The sequence below is a fragment of the Trichosurus vulpecula genome, chromosome 6, assembly GCF_011100635.1.
Source record: "Trichosurus vulpecula isolate mTriVul1 chromosome 6, mTriVul1.pri, whole genome shotgun sequence".
In the NCBI taxonomy this organism is placed as follows: Eukaryota; Metazoa; Chordata; class Mammalia; order Diprotodontia; family Phalangeridae; genus Trichosurus; species Trichosurus vulpecula.
In genome coordinates this window covers 211,145,034-211,165,416 of record NC_050578.1, presented here as the reverse complement: position 1 = coordinate 211,165,416, position 20,383 = coordinate 211,145,034, and the positions used below count along the sequence as shown (strand labels likewise).

The window sequence follows — 20,383 nt, the reverse complement described above, 5'->3', positions numbered from 1 at the left end:
CTTGGTCCCCACCCCCACTGATACAGGCCAAAAGTCATAGTCCTTTAAGATGGAGAAGGCCTTTGTGACCACATAGTTTAACTGCCCCATTTAACAGAGGAGGAAACAGACTCAGAGAGGGAAACTAACTTTTCAGAAGTCACACAGGCAGTCATTAACAAGCATGGAATTCAAACACAGCCTCTCTAATTCCAAACATAGTAATTTTTAATAATGAAGAATATGCTTAAAATGTTTATAGCAGAACAGTATGAACAGAAATGTTGAACAAAATAAATGAAAAAAAAATGTAATAATTTTATCCAGCAGACAGTTCCATAACATTACATGTAAAATTATAAATTAAATTGTTTGAATGTTTTAGCAGTTTTGTATAGTTGACAGTATTTAAAAGAAACCTGCATTTAACTGTAAAATTTTCCTAGTTTTTTTTTAAGTTTAGGTTTCTATAAGCATGAATATCTTACCTGTGTTGAACTCAGCTATCTGGAAACCTTTTACACAGCCAAGATCCAGAGGAAAAGAAAAAAAAAGATCTTTTTTTTCCCCTGTAACAGATGTTATAAAAATCATTTGTGCCTGCTCTGACTGTATTTATTCTTACTTTAAATATAGATCTAACAAGCAATGGTCTAAAAAGAGCACCAGAGATCAAACAACGATCAAGAAAGTCAAAGAGAAATATTAATTACTTCCCTAAACCAGTCCAGGAATGGACAATAAAAGGAGCCAAAAGGTGCAGGTACTAAAAGAGAAACCCAAACAACTGCATATAAATGGGTCAGAAGTCTGCAACTGTATCAGGAACAGAAGCTCAACGTATAACACTGAAGAAATATTATAGATCAAGAGTTGCTCAAGAGATAAACCCAGAACAAAAGTATACTGTAACTCCTCAATAAATACAAGCAGAATCTCTAAGAAAAATAAAATCACTTGGCCATGAGGACTATAAGAATATTCGGAAGAAATTAAGGAAGAGATAAAAATAATAGAATTATAAGTGGAAAAAGGGCTCTGGAGGAAAGAACTGAAAGGAGGATAAATAGCTCAGAATAGAAGGTCAAAAACTTTACCCAAATAGGAGGCTCCTTGAAAATGATACTGGAACATATTGAACAGTGACTCAGAAAAGAAGAAATATTAGAATAGAAGCAAAAGACAGAAAAAACGAAGGTATCTACTATCAAAAACAAGTAACCTAGAAAAGATCAAAGAAAGATGATTTAAGAATCATTGGACTACAAGAAAACCACCACAACAAAACTGGTATATTTCAAGAAATCATAAACAAAAACTTATTAGAACCAGAGTATAAAGTGGAAGTAGAAAGAATCCACTGGTCACTTCCTGAAATAAACTCCAAAATAAAACCTTTGTAGAATAACATAGCCAAAATCCAGAGCTTCCAGATCAAAGAAAAAAAATACTGAAAGCATCTAGGAAGAAGGGGGAAGGGAATGAGCATTAAGCTTAGGCTTACTAGTGACAAACACTATGCTAAGCACCTTACAAATATTATCGAGTACCAAAATACCACAGTAAGGATTATACAAAATCTGACAGGTACCACTATAAAGAAGAGAAAATCTTGCAACACAGTATTCCAAAAATCAAAAGATAAATGCTTACAATCAAGAATAACTTACCTTGCGAAACAATATAATCAGGGGAGGAAGGGGGAGAAAATTTAAAACCCAAAATCTTATGGAAGTGAATACTGAAAACTAAAAATTAATTAATATATTTTTTAAAACTGTATATAATCCTAGTGGGGAAATAGTTGGCCTTTAATAGAATACAGGACTTTCAATATTCCTGATGAAAAGACAAAAGTTTGGATGGAAATAGAAATTTTGAAAGGCAATTTAGGAGTCAAGAAAAACCTGGAAAGGTAAACATATTTAAACAATTAGAAAGGACAAAAATATAATGAAATTGTTATATTCTAACGAGTGAGAAAAAACAAATGTCCCTTTAGAATGCTAATGACTGTCAGTGCTGGGCTAGTCATGCATGTATACCAGAAGACAAAATTTCTAGCATCCCTGCTGGCTTCTCTGTCCTTTAACTGCCTCAAAAGTGGAGGTGTCATAAACCACTTCCCAGTAGGGACCTTCCCAGGGCCCTCTCCAACAGTGGCCTTGTCTTGTGGCCAACAACTTTTTCATCTCCTGGACACTAGGGGTTTCGGCCCTCTCCAACAGTGGCCTTGTCTTGTGGCCAACAACTTTTTCATTTCCTGGACACTAGGGGTTTCTTCAGCACAAGCAAGGTGTCCTGTACTATTGACTAGATTCCCATACGTTCACATGCTTCTATTTTCTGTGAGGCCTTATGCCTCACAGGACACATCTCTATCTGCCAGTAGGCTAAGCCTTAAGGGAGATCCTCAAACACTAATTTTGTGCCTCCTTTAATGAACTTCTCTCCAACTGATATTTTGCCTAGACTCAGGCTCCATGGTTAGCATACTCCCATCCTCTTCTACTCACCCTATCCCAGGCATCCTGAAACCTGGTAGTTATTGTATAAACCCAGTTCACCATTCTCAAATTGCTGTTTCCTCACAGCTATCCACCTCAGCCCTACTCCTCCAATTCCCAGTCAAGATCTGCCTCTCTCTTCTACTGTGTCCTCTGGAATGCCTAGTCTATAACTGACATTTTCTTTCATCTTAAACCTCTTTCTTTCTTACAGAAGTTCCATCTTCTAGGCTTTACCGAGACATGGCTCTTTCGTGATAACACTACTTCCCTCTCTACTCTGTCCAATATGACTACATTTTTCACTTATACACTTACACTTTCATATTCATGAACTCATTATAGAGGGGAGTCAGAAAATTCCTTGCTCTTCAATGCCACTTCTAGAACCTTCCTGAATACCCTTGAATAAGCAGATTCCTCCTGTGATGTACATGCTACACAAATTTCTAACACAATCCAAATCATGGTGGTTATTATCCATAGACCTCTAGGGCATTCTCTTTCCATCCTCAATGAGCTCAGTATCTGGCTCACAAACTTACTTTCCTTCTCATCTCTTTCCCTTATATAAGAGAACTTCAACTGATATATTGATACCCCATCAAAAAAGTTAACATCTCAGTAACTCAGTCTATTCAGTCCCCATGACCTATTTATCTACTCTAGCTCAGCCACACACAGAGATGGTCACATACTTGATTTTTCCATCATCCACTGGTATTACACTTCTATATTCAGATAATTTAAGAATCACTGGACTACTAGAAAGCCATGAAAAAATAGAACTTAGAAATCGTATTTCAATAAAACACAAAAGAAAACTGTCTAAATTTCTTAGAACCAGAGAGCAAAGTGGAAATTGAAAATATCTACTGGTCTCCTTCAGAAAACCCAAACTGAAAACTTGGGAATATTACAGCCAAAATTCAAATTTTCCAGGTCAAAGAAAATATTCTGCAAGTAGCCAAAGAGAAAAAATTCAAATACCAAGGAGACATAGCTAGAATCACACATACTTTAGCAACCACCACCATAAAGGCGTGGAGAGCTTGGAATATGATAGTCCAGAAGGCAAAAGATCTAGCATTACAACCAAAGATAACTTAATCAGCAAAGCTGAATAAAATTTTACACAGAAAAAAGTAAATCTTTAATGAAGTAGAGGATTTCCAAGCATTCCTGATAAAAAGACTAGGGCTGTGCAGAAACTTTGAAGTTTTTAACACAGGAGTTAAGAGAAACATAAAAAGATAAACCTGAATGAAAATGACAAGGAACTCAATAAGGATAAACTGCTTACCTTCAAATATGAGGAAATGATACATACGTTACCTCTGAAATCTATCATCATGAGGGGTCACAAGAGGAGTTTAATTAGACAGAGAACCTGGTGTTTCAACAATCTAGCTAGCAGCTGTTGTGGGGTTGAAAGACCAACACAAGCCCAACAACAGGCACGCTACCAGCACACTGCAAATGCCCAGGTTCTTTTTATCTGCTTCACTAAGGAAAGCAACGTTAAGGGGTTGACAAGTTTACTTTAATTCAGCGTACAAACACCATTCACTTAGTTCAGGGGAAAAATCAAGCACCCTGAACTTCAGAGCAAAATACGAACAAAATACAAACATCGACAGACAGACCTTGTCTGATTCAAATCCCAATACATAGTTACCAGAGTTTAACAAAGTCTCAGCATCCGGGTTTATAAGCTGGAGGGCTCTTAATTACAGCTGCCTGGAGTCTCCGCATCATCTTGTGCCACCAAGAGTGAGAGCCCTGCACAAATGGCTCTGTCTTCTCTTCTTAAAGCATTTCAGACATCATCAAATGTCATCTGAATGACCAGAACTTAATCTCCTACGGTTGGCTCTAGAGTTAGCACCTCCCCTTAGTTAGCCCCACCTTAGTTACCAATCCACACCCACATAGGTTTTACACCTAATAGGGGTTTGGGCCTGGGGCTTAGCACCTACTAAGACTCAACGGAATACACTGAATTAATCAAAGGAAACAAAAGCCAAACTCTTCAAGGGCACTTGGTTGAACTAAGTGCTAAGAGCCCATTTTGCTTACCAATACACCTGGGAATGATTGTGATGATCTTTTTTTTTTTTTGCAGGGGGGAAGGCAGGGCAATTGCAGTTAAGTGACTTGCCCAAGGTCACACAGCTAGTAAGAGTTTGTCAAGTGTCTAAGGCCGCATTTGAACTCAGGTCCTCCTGACTCCGGGGCTGGTGCTCTACTCACTGCACCACCTAGCTGCCCGAGTTGTGATAATCTTAAAAGAAAAAAGTAAAGGGAGGGAGAAGAGAAATAAACTGGGATTGGGGGAATTGTTTAAGGAAAGGAAAAATGGTGGAGGAAAGGAACAAGCATTTTTTAAGCACCTAACGTGTCCAGGGCACTATACTATGTACTATATAAGTATTATCTCATTGGATCCTCACAACAACCCTGTGAGGCAGGTGCTATCATTATCTCCATTTTGCTGAGCAATTTGGAACTATAGCCAAAGAGTTATAAAACCGTGCACATACCTTTAACCAAGGAATACTACTACTAGGCATGTATCCCAAAGAGATAACCCAGCTGAACTCTCTCAACATTCCCCTCTAAAAAACTTTAAAATAGCACCTTTTGGAGTGACAGAGCCAACCAAAGGTCAGGGTGAGACTAAAAAAGTCTCTACAGCAACAGCAGTGGCAGCTTAGGGAGCTCTCAGCCCAGAGACCATAAGATCAGACGAGTCAGAAAGAGATTACAGGAGAACCACTGCTGTCACCAGGTAGAGCTGGTGCTGACTGACAACTCTATTGTCCCTACGTAGTTTTAGGTCACAAGGCAGAGAGGAGTGCTAGCACTTGTAGCTGCAGGGAAGCAGGGTCCTTCCTGAGTAATGATCAGAGTACAGGCCAGGAGAGCAGTGATTACACTTCTCCTTGGATGACACTACCTTGGAAAGACTGGAAAACTTAGAGATCACCAGACTCTGAAAACATCAGCAGAAAAAAGCCTGAACCTTGTGACAGTGCTAGGATTACAACCAAGAACCACCTACTCAGCAAAACTGAGTATAATCTTTCAGGGGAAAAAATGGATATTAAATGAAATAGGAATTTCAAGCATTCTTGATGAAAATAAAACAGACCTGAATAGAAAATTTGGCATTCAGACAGAAGATGCAAGAGAACCATAAAAAGGTAAACATGAAAGAGTGATCATAGGAGAGTCAATAAAGTTAAACTGTTTATACACCTGTACAGAAAGGTGATGTATGTAACTCCTCAGAATCTGTATCGGTAGGGCAATTAAAAGAAGTTTACATAGACAGTAAGAATATGAAATCAATCATATTGGAATGATCTCCCCAAAAAATGAAGGGATGAAAAAGAGAGATGATCTGGGAAAAGGGGGAAGAGAGAGGTAGAATGGGGAAATTTTTCTCACATAAAAGTTGTGCAGAAGGAAAAGCTTTTACAACAAAAGGGGAAATGGGTCGGGGGAGAGCAATAATTGTACCTCATTCTCATTGGAATTGGTTCAAAAAGGAAAGACTATAGAAACACACTCACTATGTATAGAAATACATCTTACCAAATAGGGAAATAGGAGGGGAAGGGGATAAAAGAGAAGTTGATAAAAGGGAGGGTAGATTAAAGGAATTAGTGGTGAGAAGTAAAATAGATTTTTGAGGACAGTCAGGATAAAGAGAGAGAAGAATAAATAGGAGAAAATGGGATGAAGGGAAATATACAGTTAGTAATCATAACTGTGAATATGAATAGGATGAGTTCATCCATGAAATGGAATAGGATAGCAGAATAGATCAGAAACAAGAATCCAACAATATGTTGTTTACAAAAGATACACTTGAAAGAGGAAGAAACACACTGAGTTAAAATAAAGAACTGGAGCAGAATCTAATATGCTTCAGCTGAAGTAAAAAAGACAGGAGTAGCAATCAGGATCACAGACAAAGCAGAAGCAAAAATAGACAGAATTAAAAGTGATAATCAGGGAAACTACATTTTGTTAAAAGGTGCCTTAGACAATGGAGCTATATCAAAAAAAAATTTTAAGCAAATGTCTCTGATAAAGGTCTCATTTCTTAAATATATAGAGAATTGAGTCAAATTTGTAAAAATAAGAACCATTCCCCAATTGATAAATGGTCAAAGGATATGAACAGGTAGTTTTCAGAAGGAAAAATCAAAACTCTCTATAATCACATGAAAAAATGCTCTAAATGACTATTAATGAGAGAAATGTAAATTAAAACAACTCTGAGGTACCACCTAACATATCAGAAGTGACAAATGCTGGAAGGGATGATGGAAAATAAGGTACATTAATGAATGGTTGACGGAGTAGTAAATTGGTCCAACCATTATGGAAAACATATTAGAACTATGCCCAAAGGGCGATAAAACATACACACCTTTTGACCCAGCAATACCACTACTAGGTCTGTATCCCAAAGAGAATAAAGAAAAAGGAAAAGGACCAATATGTACAAAAATATTTATAAGGGAGGGCAGATTGGGGGAGGTGGTAGATAGAAGCAAAACACTGGTGAGGACAGAAAGTGTAAAAGAAGAGAGGACAAACATGAAGAAAAATAGGTTGAAGGGAAATATACAGTTAGTAATCATAATTGTGAATGTGAATGGGATAAACTCTCCCATAAAATGGAAGCAGATAGCAGAGTGGATAAAAAACCAGAATCCTACAATATGTTGTTTACACAAAACACACCCGAAGCAGAGAGACAAAGACAGAGTAAAAGTAGGGGGCTGGAGCAGAATCTATTATGCTTCAGCTGAAGTGAAAAAAAAAAAGCAGGGGTAGCAAACCTGATCTCGGATAAAGCAAACACAAAAATAGATCTAATTAAAAGAGGAAGGAAACTACATCTTGCTAAGAGGCACCATAGACAATGAAGTAATATCAGTACTAAACTTATATGCACCAAGTGGTACAGCATTGAAATTCTTAAAGGAGAAGTTAAATGAATTACAGGAAGAAATAGACAGCAAAACTATACTACAGGGAGATTTCCATTGTTGGCTCTCAGAACTACATAAATCCAACCAAAAAATAAACAAGAAAGAAACTAAGGAGTTGAAAATGATATTAGAAATGTTAGAAATGACAGACATTTGGAGAAAACTTAACGGGAACAGAAAAGAATATCCCTTTTTTCTCGGCAGCACATGACACCTGCATAAAAACTGACTACGTATTAGGGCACAAAAACCTCAAAATCAAATTTAGAAAGGCAGAAATAATAAATGTATCCTTTTTGGATCATAATGCAATAAAACTTACATTCAACAAAGGGCTGTGGAAAGGTAGATTAAAAATGAACTGGAAACTAAATAATCTAATCCTAAAGAATAAGTAGGCCAAAGAACAAATCATAGAAACAATCAATGATTTCATTTAAGAGAATGACAACAATGAGACAACATACCAAAATTTATGGGATAAAGCCAAAGCAGTACTTAGTGAAAATTTTATTTCTCTAAATTCTTATATCAACAAAACAGAGAAAGAGTTGATCAATGAATTAGACATGCTAGAAAAAGAACAAACTAGAAATCCCCAATTGAGCATCAAATTGGAAATCCTGAAAACCAAAAGTGAGATTAATAAAATTAAAAGTAAGAAAACTATTGAGCTAATAAACAAAACTAGGAACTGGTTTTATGAAGAAACCAAGAAGATAGAGAAGTCATTGGTTAATTTGATTTAAAAAAAAAGAAGAAAACTAAGTATCCAGTATCAAAAATGAAAAGTGTGAAATAACCACCAATAAAGAAGAAATTAAAGCAATCATTTGGAAATATTTTGCCCAATTGTATGCCAATAAATCTTACAATCTGACTGAAATCAATGAATACTTATGGAAAATATAAATTACTCAGATTAACAGATGAGGAAATAAGATGTCTAAACAACCCCATCTTAGAAAAAGAAATTGAACAAGCCATTAATGAATTCCCTAAGAAAAAAATCCCCTGGGCCAGATGGGTTCACAAGTGAATTCTACCAAACATTTAAAGAACAATTAATTCTAATACTATACAAACTATTTGGAAAAATAAGTGAAAAAAGAGTCCTACCAAATCCCTTTTATGACACAAATATGGTACTGATCCCTAAACCAGAAAGAGCTAAAACAGAGAAAGAAAACTATAGATCAATTTCCCTAAGGAATATCAATGCAAAAATTTTGAATAAAATATTAGCAAAGTGATTACAGGGGCAGCTAGGTGGTGCAGTGGCACTGGCCCTGGAATCAGGAGGACCTGAGTTCAAATACAGCCTCAGACACCTGACACTCTTATTAGCTGTGTGACCTTGGGCAAGTCACTTAACCCCAATTGCCCTGCCTTCCCCCCTCCCCCCACCAAAAAGAATAAAAAAGATTTTTTTAAAGAAGTGATTATAGCAATATATCATTAGGATCATACACTATGACCAGGTGGGATTTATACCGGGAATGCAGGGTTGGTTCAATATTAGGAATACTATCAATATAATTGACTACATCAACAACAAAACCAACAGAAATCATATGATTATCTCAATAGATGCTAAAAAAGCTTTTGACAAAACACAATACCCCTTCCTATTAAAAACAATAGAGAGCACAGGAGTAAAGGAAGCATTCCTTAAAATGATAAGCAGTATCTATCTAAAACCATCAGCAAGCATTTTCTGTAATGCTAGAAGCCTTCCCAATATGATCGGGGATGAAGTAAGGATGCCCATTATTACTACTATTATACAATATTGTATTAGAAATGTTAGCTATAGCAATAAGAGAAGAAGAAGAAATCAAAGGTATTAGAATAGACAATGAAGAAACAAAACTATCACTCTTTGCAGATGAGATAATGGTATACTTAGAGGATTTTCTCACTTTTTTGCTTTTTTTGCAATGTGGCTAATATGGAAATATATTTTTTATGATTCCACATGTATAACTGATATCATATTGTTTGCCTTTTCTATGGGTGGGGAAGGGTATGGGAGAGAAGGAAAAAATTTGGAACTTAAAATTTAAAAAGAAAAGAATGTTAATAGTTGTGTGACCCTAGGCAAGTCACTTGACCCCGATTACCTAAAAGAAAAGTTTTAAATAAATAAATAATAAAATTTTAAAATAAAGATAAAAATGGAAGGAAGATTAAAAAAAAGAAGAAAATAGAAAAGGTCTGAAAAGATTTTTTTTATCAGAAACTGTTTTTACCATTAAGACCTAAATTGGATTCTAACAGCAGTCTCAGATGTGCTTATAGAATATGTAGAAAAGAAAACACAGATAGTTAAAGGAGTAAGATTGGACCAAGTGTAAATAGAAGAAATACACAGAGAAGGAGACGCAATTGTGAGCACATTCTGAAGGTGTCTGAAACAAGGAAAGATATCAAAGTTGTGGGGGGGAGGAATCTCAAACCTTATTAATACTGGAAAAAAGTGACTGATGGAACATCAGCAACTATCAGCCTGTATGTCTACTTTCCCATCTATACAAAATTTTATGAGAAACATCTTCACATGCATCAAAAGCATCCTTCCAGAGCATATTAGCAGGAAATAGATAAGCTTTTCTGTAAGCAATATTCCACAGCAGACCTTATTTTTACCATCACACAAATGACTGAAAGATATAGAATACAAGGTTCCATTGTAACTGTTTATTATGCAAAAACATTGGATACAGTAGAACAAAGTTCCACCTTAAAGGCTTTCTTCCTAAAGGTATTACCCATCCACACATCAAAATCATTCAATATTTCTTGACAAATGGAACCAAAAAGAAAACCTTGTTCAGTAATCCTCTTATCACAGATATGTGATCAAGTATAAAACAGGGAGATGAATTCTTACCAAAGGTGTATGCTGTTGTCATGGAAGAGATTCAGCACAGAATCCATGCTGAAAAGGGATTCCCCATGAAATCCTCCAGATGCTTTTGTTTATAGATAATATCATGCTGATTTCATAAAACCCTGTAACACTGGAGAGCCTCTGGAAGAGATCTCAAACCACTCAAAGAGTTTGACCTGATCATATGAACAGGAAAGTGTAAGTGGACAAATAGCATCTTTTGCCTGTATTTTGGCAAGTTTCTAAAGATATACTTACCTGTGTAGTAATATAAGTAATAGTAAATCAGGTTTATTTTCACAATTCTTAAGTTATAACCTACAATGACTACATTAAAGCCATAATAAGGAATGATAAGTCATTGATACAATTATTACACTAAAAGGACAGAATATATAATAAAACAATGAACCAAAAGTGAACAAATTTACCTCAAAAGTTATATGTGATGGAAGACAAAAATCCAAAGAGTTCTATTAAAAATAAACACCATTTTCTACATTCTCCTTTCATCAAGTGTAATTATGAAGCACATAATATACAGAACATAGTGGCATTGGTTTCATTAGAGCTAATTGGTACTATAACATCCTCTCTGAAGTGAAAATTAGCCTCTAGAGTGTTAAGAGGCAGTTCAAACCTGATTTTAAAAGATATGAAGCTATGGGTTTTCTGTACACCCTTATAAACTAAAATATGTAACTCAAGCCTACGTTTTATTATATGGCCAGTATATAGCACCATCGTGTGGCCCAAGACATAACTATTTCATGCTGTAGTTCACTTAAATACACATCATAGTTCAGGGGTGAGATTATATATAGTTCAGTCTTTTGTAAGACATTCTGCATATTTATCAACTTTGCAGATATACTTACTGCTGTCATGTAAAACAGTGATAATTTTGAAAATATATTTTAAAATGTCCCAAATTGTCCATGTTCTCTCCAAAAATGAAAGCTTGTTTAATCATTTAGAAGAAACTATATAAATCTGTTAGCTATGTGTTATTTGGCTTGAGTTAGATGAATTTCAAAATGAAATTATCAAATGTAACATTCTCAGTAATGAAGAGATAAATGTTTGCCAAGTTCCAATTTGTTATTTCTGTCTCTGGCACACTCAATTCTTAAGCACTGCCAGAATTGAGTCAGAATTAATAAGAAGATTTAATGAAAGGCTCTCATTATCACATTATGAAATAATCTACTTTGGTCATATTTAATTTAATTTTTAGGTACAAATAGATAAATCAAAGAAAAGCTTTAGGTAAAAATTAAAGAAGAAAAGGATTCATCAAATATGTCATTAATGTAACAAATAAAATCTGACCACCCTTCTGTCACTACAACTTTACACAATCATGGGAGGTCCTAAAATGAATTCAGCTATATAAAATAGCTTAAAAAAACTCCAATCCAAAGTTGTGGCATACCAATGGCCTCCAACAAAAGAATATGAGAATGAGAAAGTACCTTAGCTGTCACCCACACCTCCCCTGCTCAGTGCATAAATTCCTTCTTTAATATCTTACATTACATCCATCCTCTCCTTGAACACTCTCAGCGATGATGTATTTTGCTACCTCATAAGGCATGCCCGTTCTAGTGTTTGGACTTCTCCAGTTGTTACAACATTCTTTCTTATGCTAAAAACCAAAATTGTCTCCCTGTATCTTTTATCTATGCACCCCAGTTTTGTCTGGACAAAATAAATCTAATGCCTCTTCAAGAGTGTGGTTAAATGGGGCAGCTAGGTGGTGCAGTGAATAGAGCACCAGCCCTGGAGTCAGGAGGACCTGAGTTCAAATACGGCTTCAGACACTTGACACACTTACCAGCTGTGTGATCTTAGGCAAGTCACTTAACCCCAATTGCCCTGCCTTCCCCCCTCAAAAAGAAGAATAAAAAAAAGGATGTGGTTAAATGACTATCAGGGTGCTATAAATCAGTGGTCTGTCTTGAAAATTTTAATTATATACTCTATAAGTAAATTTTTTTACCATGAACTCTCTCTATATTTACTTCCTTATAAAAAATACAATGCGGGGCAGCTAGGTGGCGCAGTGAGTAAAGCACCGGCCCTGAAGTCAGGAGGACCTGAGTTAAAATCTGACCTCAGATACTTGACACACTTACTAGCTGTGTGACCTTGGGCAAGTCACTTAACCCCAATTGCCCTGCCTCCCCCTCCCCTGAAAAAAAATACAATGCATTATATTATGACTTACACAAAAATAGAAATTGAAAAAGTATGAGATAAAAATGAAAAATTATTTAACGTTAAAATCAAGAGGGAGCCATTAGAGTTTACTGGTTTGGGAACCATCATTAGACCTGAACTTTGGGAAAAACACTTAGAAAGCTGTGTGGAGGATAAGCTGGAGAAAGGAAAGATTTGAGGCAAGGAGACCTATTAAGAGATCATTGCAACAGTCTTGATGAAACATGACAAAGGTTTAGACTGGGGTGGGGGCTACATAAGCAGGAAGAAGGGGACAGATGCAAAATTTGATGTATAGGTAGAAAAAATAAGACTTGGCCACTAAAGAGATAGGTGGTAGAAAGCGGAGAATCAAAGATAATGCCAAGGTTCCAAACCTGGGTAGTTAGAAGGATGGTGCTCTCCTTAACAGAAATAAGAAAGTTTAAAAGACATATATTTGGGGGGAAATAATACAATCACAGCTTATTCATACCTGCTCATCCTGTGCTACTCATTCTTTCCCACCGAAAGATAAAATGGGGGGGAGATAGTGGGGGATGGAGGGTGGGCATTTAGAAGATGGAGTATTGTGCCTTCATAGTTGCTACAGGTACCTGGGTAGGGTTAGGTTATAGCCATCTTGAGGGGCCCATAGTGAAGCAACCATATAGGAGGCTTGTGGTGAGAGGGGACAGACTAGGGTAGCATTGAAGATGGTGATGTCATTGTGTCGTATATAATCCAATCTGATATAATCCTCACAACGGGATATAAGTGGGTAGGAAGCAAATCATTTTCCTACTTCCCAACTGGTTGATCACAGACCACTTGGAGTCATCTTGACTCCTTGAGATCATTCTGTGGCCTCCACTTTTAAGACCACTGCTAATAGAGGATATCTATGTACTAGAAGGGTAAGACTAGATCATCTTTAAAGTTTCAACCCTAAGATTCTATTTTTCTATGACTTTTTGACCTAGAAAACAAATCTACTTTCTATCTACAGCACGCGGCTTACTAATTCCTAACACTGTGCTTTCAGTTATCATTCTCTTCACTCAGAATGTTTTCATCCCCTTCACTACTCTATGTTCCTATGTTCTTTTAAAATCTAGCTTAAAATTTCTTCCTCCCAGAAAGACTTTCTTCACTGACCTTATACGTTCAAATCCCCTCTTTTGTACACTGTCCCCCTGAGCACTTGGTAGTTGCCATAATCACATAGGTATGCCTTCGAAGTGGAAGAATAGCAAAGTCACCGCTATTGCCAATAGCCCTAACAAGTGGGTCACTGTCCAATTCTGAGACTGCCTATAGACAGCAGTTAATAGTACAGACCTTTGGGCTACTGTTATCCCTATTCCCTATATTATTGCTATAAATTTAATCATATTGAAAGGCTATATAAGGAGGCTAATCTATACCACTACTTAAACATTCACAGAGAAACTAGACCTTTCTTCTCTATTAATCAATCAGAGGTATAAACTAAGTGTGAACAGGCCTAGTCATCACCACTGACTCAATCAAAAGCTTTCCGACTAGATGCAACAGGAAGTGTAATGAGAACAGTCATACCTTGTGGTGCCTGCATAAGTGAGCTAGTTTGGAACTCAAGCATTCTACTGTCTGCTCAAAATAGAGGGAAAAAAGTAGTTCCAGGCAAGCCCCTGAAAGGGAACAGCTTTAAGAGAAGTCTCTTTACCCCAACTCCTGTGAAAAGGTCTGAAAGACTATAATTTCTCATTAGGGCTCTATCAGTGTCCCCAGAACAGTGGTGATGGCAGCAGGGTCTTCACTTTGAGTCAAGGACAAGGCAGTCATACAGAAAAGGCCAACGAAAGATTTCTACAACAACTGGAGAAGTAAACTTAGAACACACCCAACGAGAACACTTTGATGACTCTAGTCCAAAGATTTCCAGGGGCTATGAATTACTCTAGTTGACACATAAACTCCAAGTTTTAGCCCTCTTTCCCTGGATTCTGTATGCACTTGTGGGAGACTGCATCACAGACTTTTCAGGGAATGTTTTATACCAAATGTTCTTCATTTACCACATTAGGATATACTCCTTTCTGAAAACTAATTAAGTCTGACTAATTAATATCAACTGATAATCATTGGGGAAAGCACAACAGTGGCTACATGAACAAAAATATTTATAGCAGCTCTTTTTGTGGTGGCAAAGAATTGGAAATTGAAGGTATGCCCATCAACTGGAGAATGGCCAAAAGAGCTGTGGTATATGACTGTGCTATAAGAAATGACAAGTAGGATGGCTTCAGAAAACATGAAACTGAGGGAAACTGAGGCAAAGTGGAATAAGTAGAACTAGGAAATCATTGTCCATAGTAACAGCAATATTATAATGATAATCAACTGTGAAAGACTGTTCTGATCAATACAATGATCCAAGCCAATTACAAAGGACTCATGATGAAAAATACTATGCTCCTCCAAAGAAAGAATTGATATACTCTGAGTGCAAATTGAAGTATAATTTTCTCACTTTTTAAATTTTTCTTGCTTTATTTGCCATATGTCTAGTATGGAAATATGTTTTGCATTATTTCACATGTATAATTGATATCATATTGTTTACCTTCTCAGTGAGTGAGGAGGAGGTGGGAAGGAGTGAGAGAATTTGGAACTCAAAATTTTTTTAAAAGAATGTTAAAAATAAATAAAAAATTTTGAAAGCGATAAAAATACTTTTGTCTCTTAATTAACTAATTATAGCTAATGTTAATAAATTCTAACAGTTCTCCACTGTTTCTAGGATCAAACATAAGCTTTTCTGGTTAGTTTTTTAAAACCCCTTACAACATGGTCCCAACCTACCTTTCCAGCTTTATTATCCATTACTATCCTTCTCACATGCTATAGTACGGCCAAGGTGGATTTCTTGCAATTCCGCCAGTGTACATATAAAATTGACTATATTGTAAATTGAAGAGGAGTGAGGAGTAAGACTAGCCTCTACACCAAGGAACTCTTGCTACTAGTACCTTTCTAGACATAAAGATAGAATAAAGAATAGCATTTTTTCTTGATTGAGGACACTCTCTCGGAAATGAATAAATACATTGCTGAACAAAGCTCCCAAAGTGTAAGAGAAGAATAATCATATTTGTTTTTTTAAAAACTAACTTACAGGTTTCTTGGCTGAAAGTCTGCCACTCACAGTTCCAGTCTGATTCCATGTTGATGCAATAAACCCCTTTAACAATAAAAAGAATCACTTTAAGATCAGTATAAATAGTTAAAAACTTGTCTAACCATGGCACTTGATTCACTAGAAGATACTAGATGTGACCTTTTATGGACCCAAAGGGATTTCTGGGCCTAAATACTCCCAGTTGCAATTTTGTTGAGAACTATTCAATCTTTAAAGCAAGGTCCATTTATGAGGAGAGAGGGGAAAATGATCCATCACCAAATAAGTCCTTATTATAAGCATGTAGAGTCAACTGAAGCATAGAGGCAAGGTAATAACTAGCTGAACATATTGCAATAAATTCTAAAGTTGTTGGTAATATGTAAAACACACATTTGCATATTAACAATGCCATGGTTTAAGTTTTGGAGAAATACTAAGCTATCTTCATATATCCCTTTAAAAACTCATAAATTTAATACTTCTTAAAGTACCTACCATGTTTAAGGCACACAAATCTCATCTGTTTATATATAAAACACATTGCCAATCTCAATACTCATTTCTTCATCATTAAATTTTCAATCTAGTTACCTTTCTCATGCATGACAGCAGCCCATCCACAAAGGTTGATTTGACCTTATGAATCTAAGTGATTAAAAAATTAAGAGTGATTTTCTCTTTAATTTAAACAAGAAAAAGTTTCAGAGGAAAACTCAAATTTTCAATAACAAGACTTTCCCTCATTTCAATAAAAAGAAAGAATAAAAATGAACTTTTCTAAAATCACTAATAAATGACACCAAAACATATTTTATGATGGCAAGGATAGCTCATTTAGCCAGGGTGAATGGAACGGGGTTGGGGGCGGGGGAGTAATTTCCTTAAAGTCTTATGGGATGGATATTGACAATATTCTGAAACCAATTTAAGATCAAAATATACAATGGCTTACAATTCAAGGACTTGTAATTTCATCAGTGTGGATATTCAATATATAGTTGTGGATTATAACACTTAATATGTCTACCACCACCACCAACAGCAGCAGCAGCAATAAGGGGGTAGTTTTTGAGAGTTGTTGTGGCTGATAACTATATGATCCTGTAACTAATCTGATGATAAGTATCTCTAAACTTTGCAGGTCTTTAGTCAAAAGACTTAAAAGTCCATCACCAGGCATTTACTGAAAGTCTTCCTTGCTTGGTAGACAGTATCAGAGCTCACACTCCATCACGGTCAAGAAACCCTGCTAGCATGAGGTGAAGTAGGACTTAAGTAGAGGTATATGGTGACAATATCTCAGATTCAACAAAACACAACAAATGTTTTAAGCAAGTACTGTGAAGATACAAAGTTTATGTGAGACTTGGGCTTCTCTCTAGAAAGAAGCCTATTGTCTTCCATTTGAATTGTCCTGGGAAGATTTTGAAGATCACCTGGCAGGATAAGGTACTGAACACAGGTCCTTTCTCAAACTAGACTGCCAAGCATTAAAACTTTACTGCAGAGAACACAGCTCCGATGGGCTGGCCACATTGTTTGAATGCCAAAAAAAATGCTTTCCTATAAGACTATTTTAGGGAGAACTCACACAAGGCAAGTGCTCATTTTGGTCCTCATTGAACACAAAAGACAACCAACCAACCATTGTCCTTTTTTTCTTTCTTTTTATTTTGGAGGGGGGAAGGCAGGGCAATTGGGGTTAAGTGGCTTGCCCAAGGTCACACAGCTAGTATGTCAAGTGTTTGAGGCTGGATGAACTCAGGTCCTCCTGACTCCAGGGCCGGTGCTCTACTCACTGCACCACCTAGCTGCCCCTCAACCATTGTCTTAGCAGAGGAACTCAAAGGTCACAGTTAAACAGTCCAAGTCCTCATAACTTTGCTTCTTCATTTTTTACAAAGAACCAAGAAGCCTTCAGCTTATCTTACAGATGAAACAACTAAGTCCCATTGTCATGGCATAGTAGAGAGAGTTCTAGACTTGAAGTCATGAATACTTGAGTTTACTTCATCTCTCTTGGTCTCAGTTTCCTTATAAGGTCACATTTAGCTCTATGTCTATTAGAATCTAAGGGAGAGGGTAGTGACTTAGCCAAAGTCACACAGTTTTTAAGCTATCAGAGGCCTCATTTGAATTCAGCTCCTTTAACTCTGAGTCCAATTCTGTTTAATAATCTTCTGACTATTTATAAGAAGATATATGATATCATCACAGCAGTGGAACATACATGACAGTGTCAAAACTCTAAAGACATAGTTTTAGTAAGAGACCAAGGTGACATCTAATCTTGAGGCTTTTAAACCGTCCCAAGGAATCTCTACTACTAGGCCCATCATAGTATATTAGGTATTTTGAGATCATATTAAACATAGATAGAGTAAAATTCTCATTCAAAAGAATGTTTTCATACCAGATATATTTTTAAGTACAGCTCAAGAAACGTTTTGATCTTTTAAAAGAAAAAATACACTATGCCAATTAAATGCTCATCACTCTGATTCTCCCCACCTTGTGCTCTCTTCCACCATTGGGCCATTATGCTATCATATTGCCCTACAAAACAATAGAGGGTAGAAAACCTTCCCTTCCAACTTCTTTAATTCTCAGGCTTCACCTAGCATCTTTCATATTAGGAAAATTGCTCACCTAAGGCTAGTAACCTTCAACCTATCCATTTTCTCAAGAGGATTTTGCAGTCATTTTTTCAAACAGCTTCCAGAATAAGTTGGCTCATGAATGGTACCTCTACCCAGCACGAGAATACAAGAGTAAGGAAGGAAAGACATTCTTTACACTCCATTTTAAAGCCATGGAAAGTATCCATCCATGGATTTACTAAAAGCAGAGAATCAAGTGCAGTATTCATATTATTACCCATTCCCCCTGCCTTGGCCTTTCAAGCAGGTTTTTGTGAAGAGACATAACCTTTAGTAGGCTGGGGACAAAAGAGGGGAATGAGTCCCACCTTTTCATGAATGGGCAGATTGTTTTTATACACAAAGACTGCTTTGCACTATAGTTCAGGATAAGAAAGCAACAGAGCCAACATTCTGCCTGCAATACAGCAAACTACTACCACCACCAAGGAGACCTTTCTATCCTTATTTAGAAAAAAATAACTTACCTGCCTGTATTCTAAAATGATCTTGGGTAAAGGATGAAGATCTTGCAAAGCATTTAACTAGAAAATAAAAATAAATATTAACAATTCCTTCAATTTAATAAACATTTGTTAAGCATCTATTACATGTGAATCACTGTATTAAATACTTGGAATAAAAATGAAAAATAACATCATCTCCTTTCCTCAAGGATCAAATAAGAAATTCAGACAAAGTGTACTAAGAAAATAGGAGAGAAAGAGATCACTGTTAATTGGGAGAATCACAGAAAGCTCTACAGAGAACTTATTCTGTGAGCCAGACTGTAAAAGAAGAGGATTTCAGATATTGGGGATGAACGAAAAGTGCCCTCCAGGCATGGCAAGGGAACAATCTGTGTGAATGCAGAGGCAAGAGAATGAGTTCAACATTTAAACTACTAACTTGTAGTTGAATAAATCTTAAGAGTAGATATTTAGTTGACAGTATTATCCAAGAATGCAGTTTTGTAATAACTCACCTCCCTGTCCTGTTTATAATCACTCCGTCCTTCTAAAAGCATTTTAATACTCCAGCCAAACTGGACTACTCCCTGTTCTGAGAACACATACTCTATTTTCCTACTTTTATGTTTTTGTTTACACTTTGTCTTTATTGCTCTCACAAAACATACTCCCTTCCTCAACTCTAACCATTGAAATTCTACTGATTCTTCAGGATGTGGTTGAAATAGAAGATTGTCCAGGAAGCCTTCTCTGAATCTGCTTCTCAGACCTCAAATAAGACTTTGTTTATGCCTCTATTACATACTTTTCAAGTTCTATTTTATTTTATAGTTATTTATGCGCATGTCATATATTGTTCTCATCACCACCACAAGGCAGCTTATTCGAGGGCAGTAGCTTTCTCTTATTAACTTTCCATTTCCCTTTCAATTCTCTTGTTAATTTTTTAGGATGTTTTATTTTATTTTTTCTTAATTACATGTAAAAACAATTTTAACATTCATTTTAAAAATAATTTTTGAGTTTCAAATTTCCTCCTCCCCTTACCTCCCCACTCTTGAAAAGGCAAGCACTTTGATATAGATTTTACATGTGTAGTCATGCAAAACATATTTCCATATTAGCAATGTTGCAAAAGAGAACACAGACAAAAAAAAGTTTTAAAAAGTATGTATCAATCCACATTCAGACTTTATCAGTTCTTTCTCTGGAAGTGGATAGCAATTTTCATCATAAACCTTCAGAATTGTCATAGACTGCTATATTGCTGAGAATAGCTAAGTCATTCACAGTTGATCATTGTAAAATACGGCTCTTACTATGTACAATGATCTTCTGGCTCTGTTCACTTGACTTTGCATCAGTTATATGTCTTTCCAGGTTTTTTTTAAAGCATCCTGCTTGTCATTTCTTGTAGCACAATAATATTCCATCATAATCACATACCACCATTTGTTTAGCCATTCCGCAACTGACAGGCATCTTCTCAATTTCCAAGTTTTTGACACCACAAAA

The 20,383-nt window shown here is 36.2% G+C and overlaps 1 protein-coding gene across 1 annotated transcript in view; it reads right to left on the bottom strand.

The window, feature by feature from the left end:
- Window positions 1-20,383, bottom strand: part of POLN (DNA polymerase nu) — a 321,659-nt gene that overhangs the window by 242,814 nt on the left and 58,462 nt on the right. The window contains exons 11-13 of the mRNA XM_036765083.1: window positions 18,887-18,943; window positions 16,351-16,404; window positions 15,754-15,819 (exon numbers count right to left, since the gene is read on the bottom strand). Of these exons, the coding sequence (XP_036620978.1) occupies window positions 15,754-15,819; window positions 16,351-16,404; window positions 18,887-18,943 (177 nt within the window). The remainder of the gene's footprint in view (window positions 1-15,753; window positions 15,820-16,350; window positions 16,405-18,886; window positions 18,944-20,383) is intronic.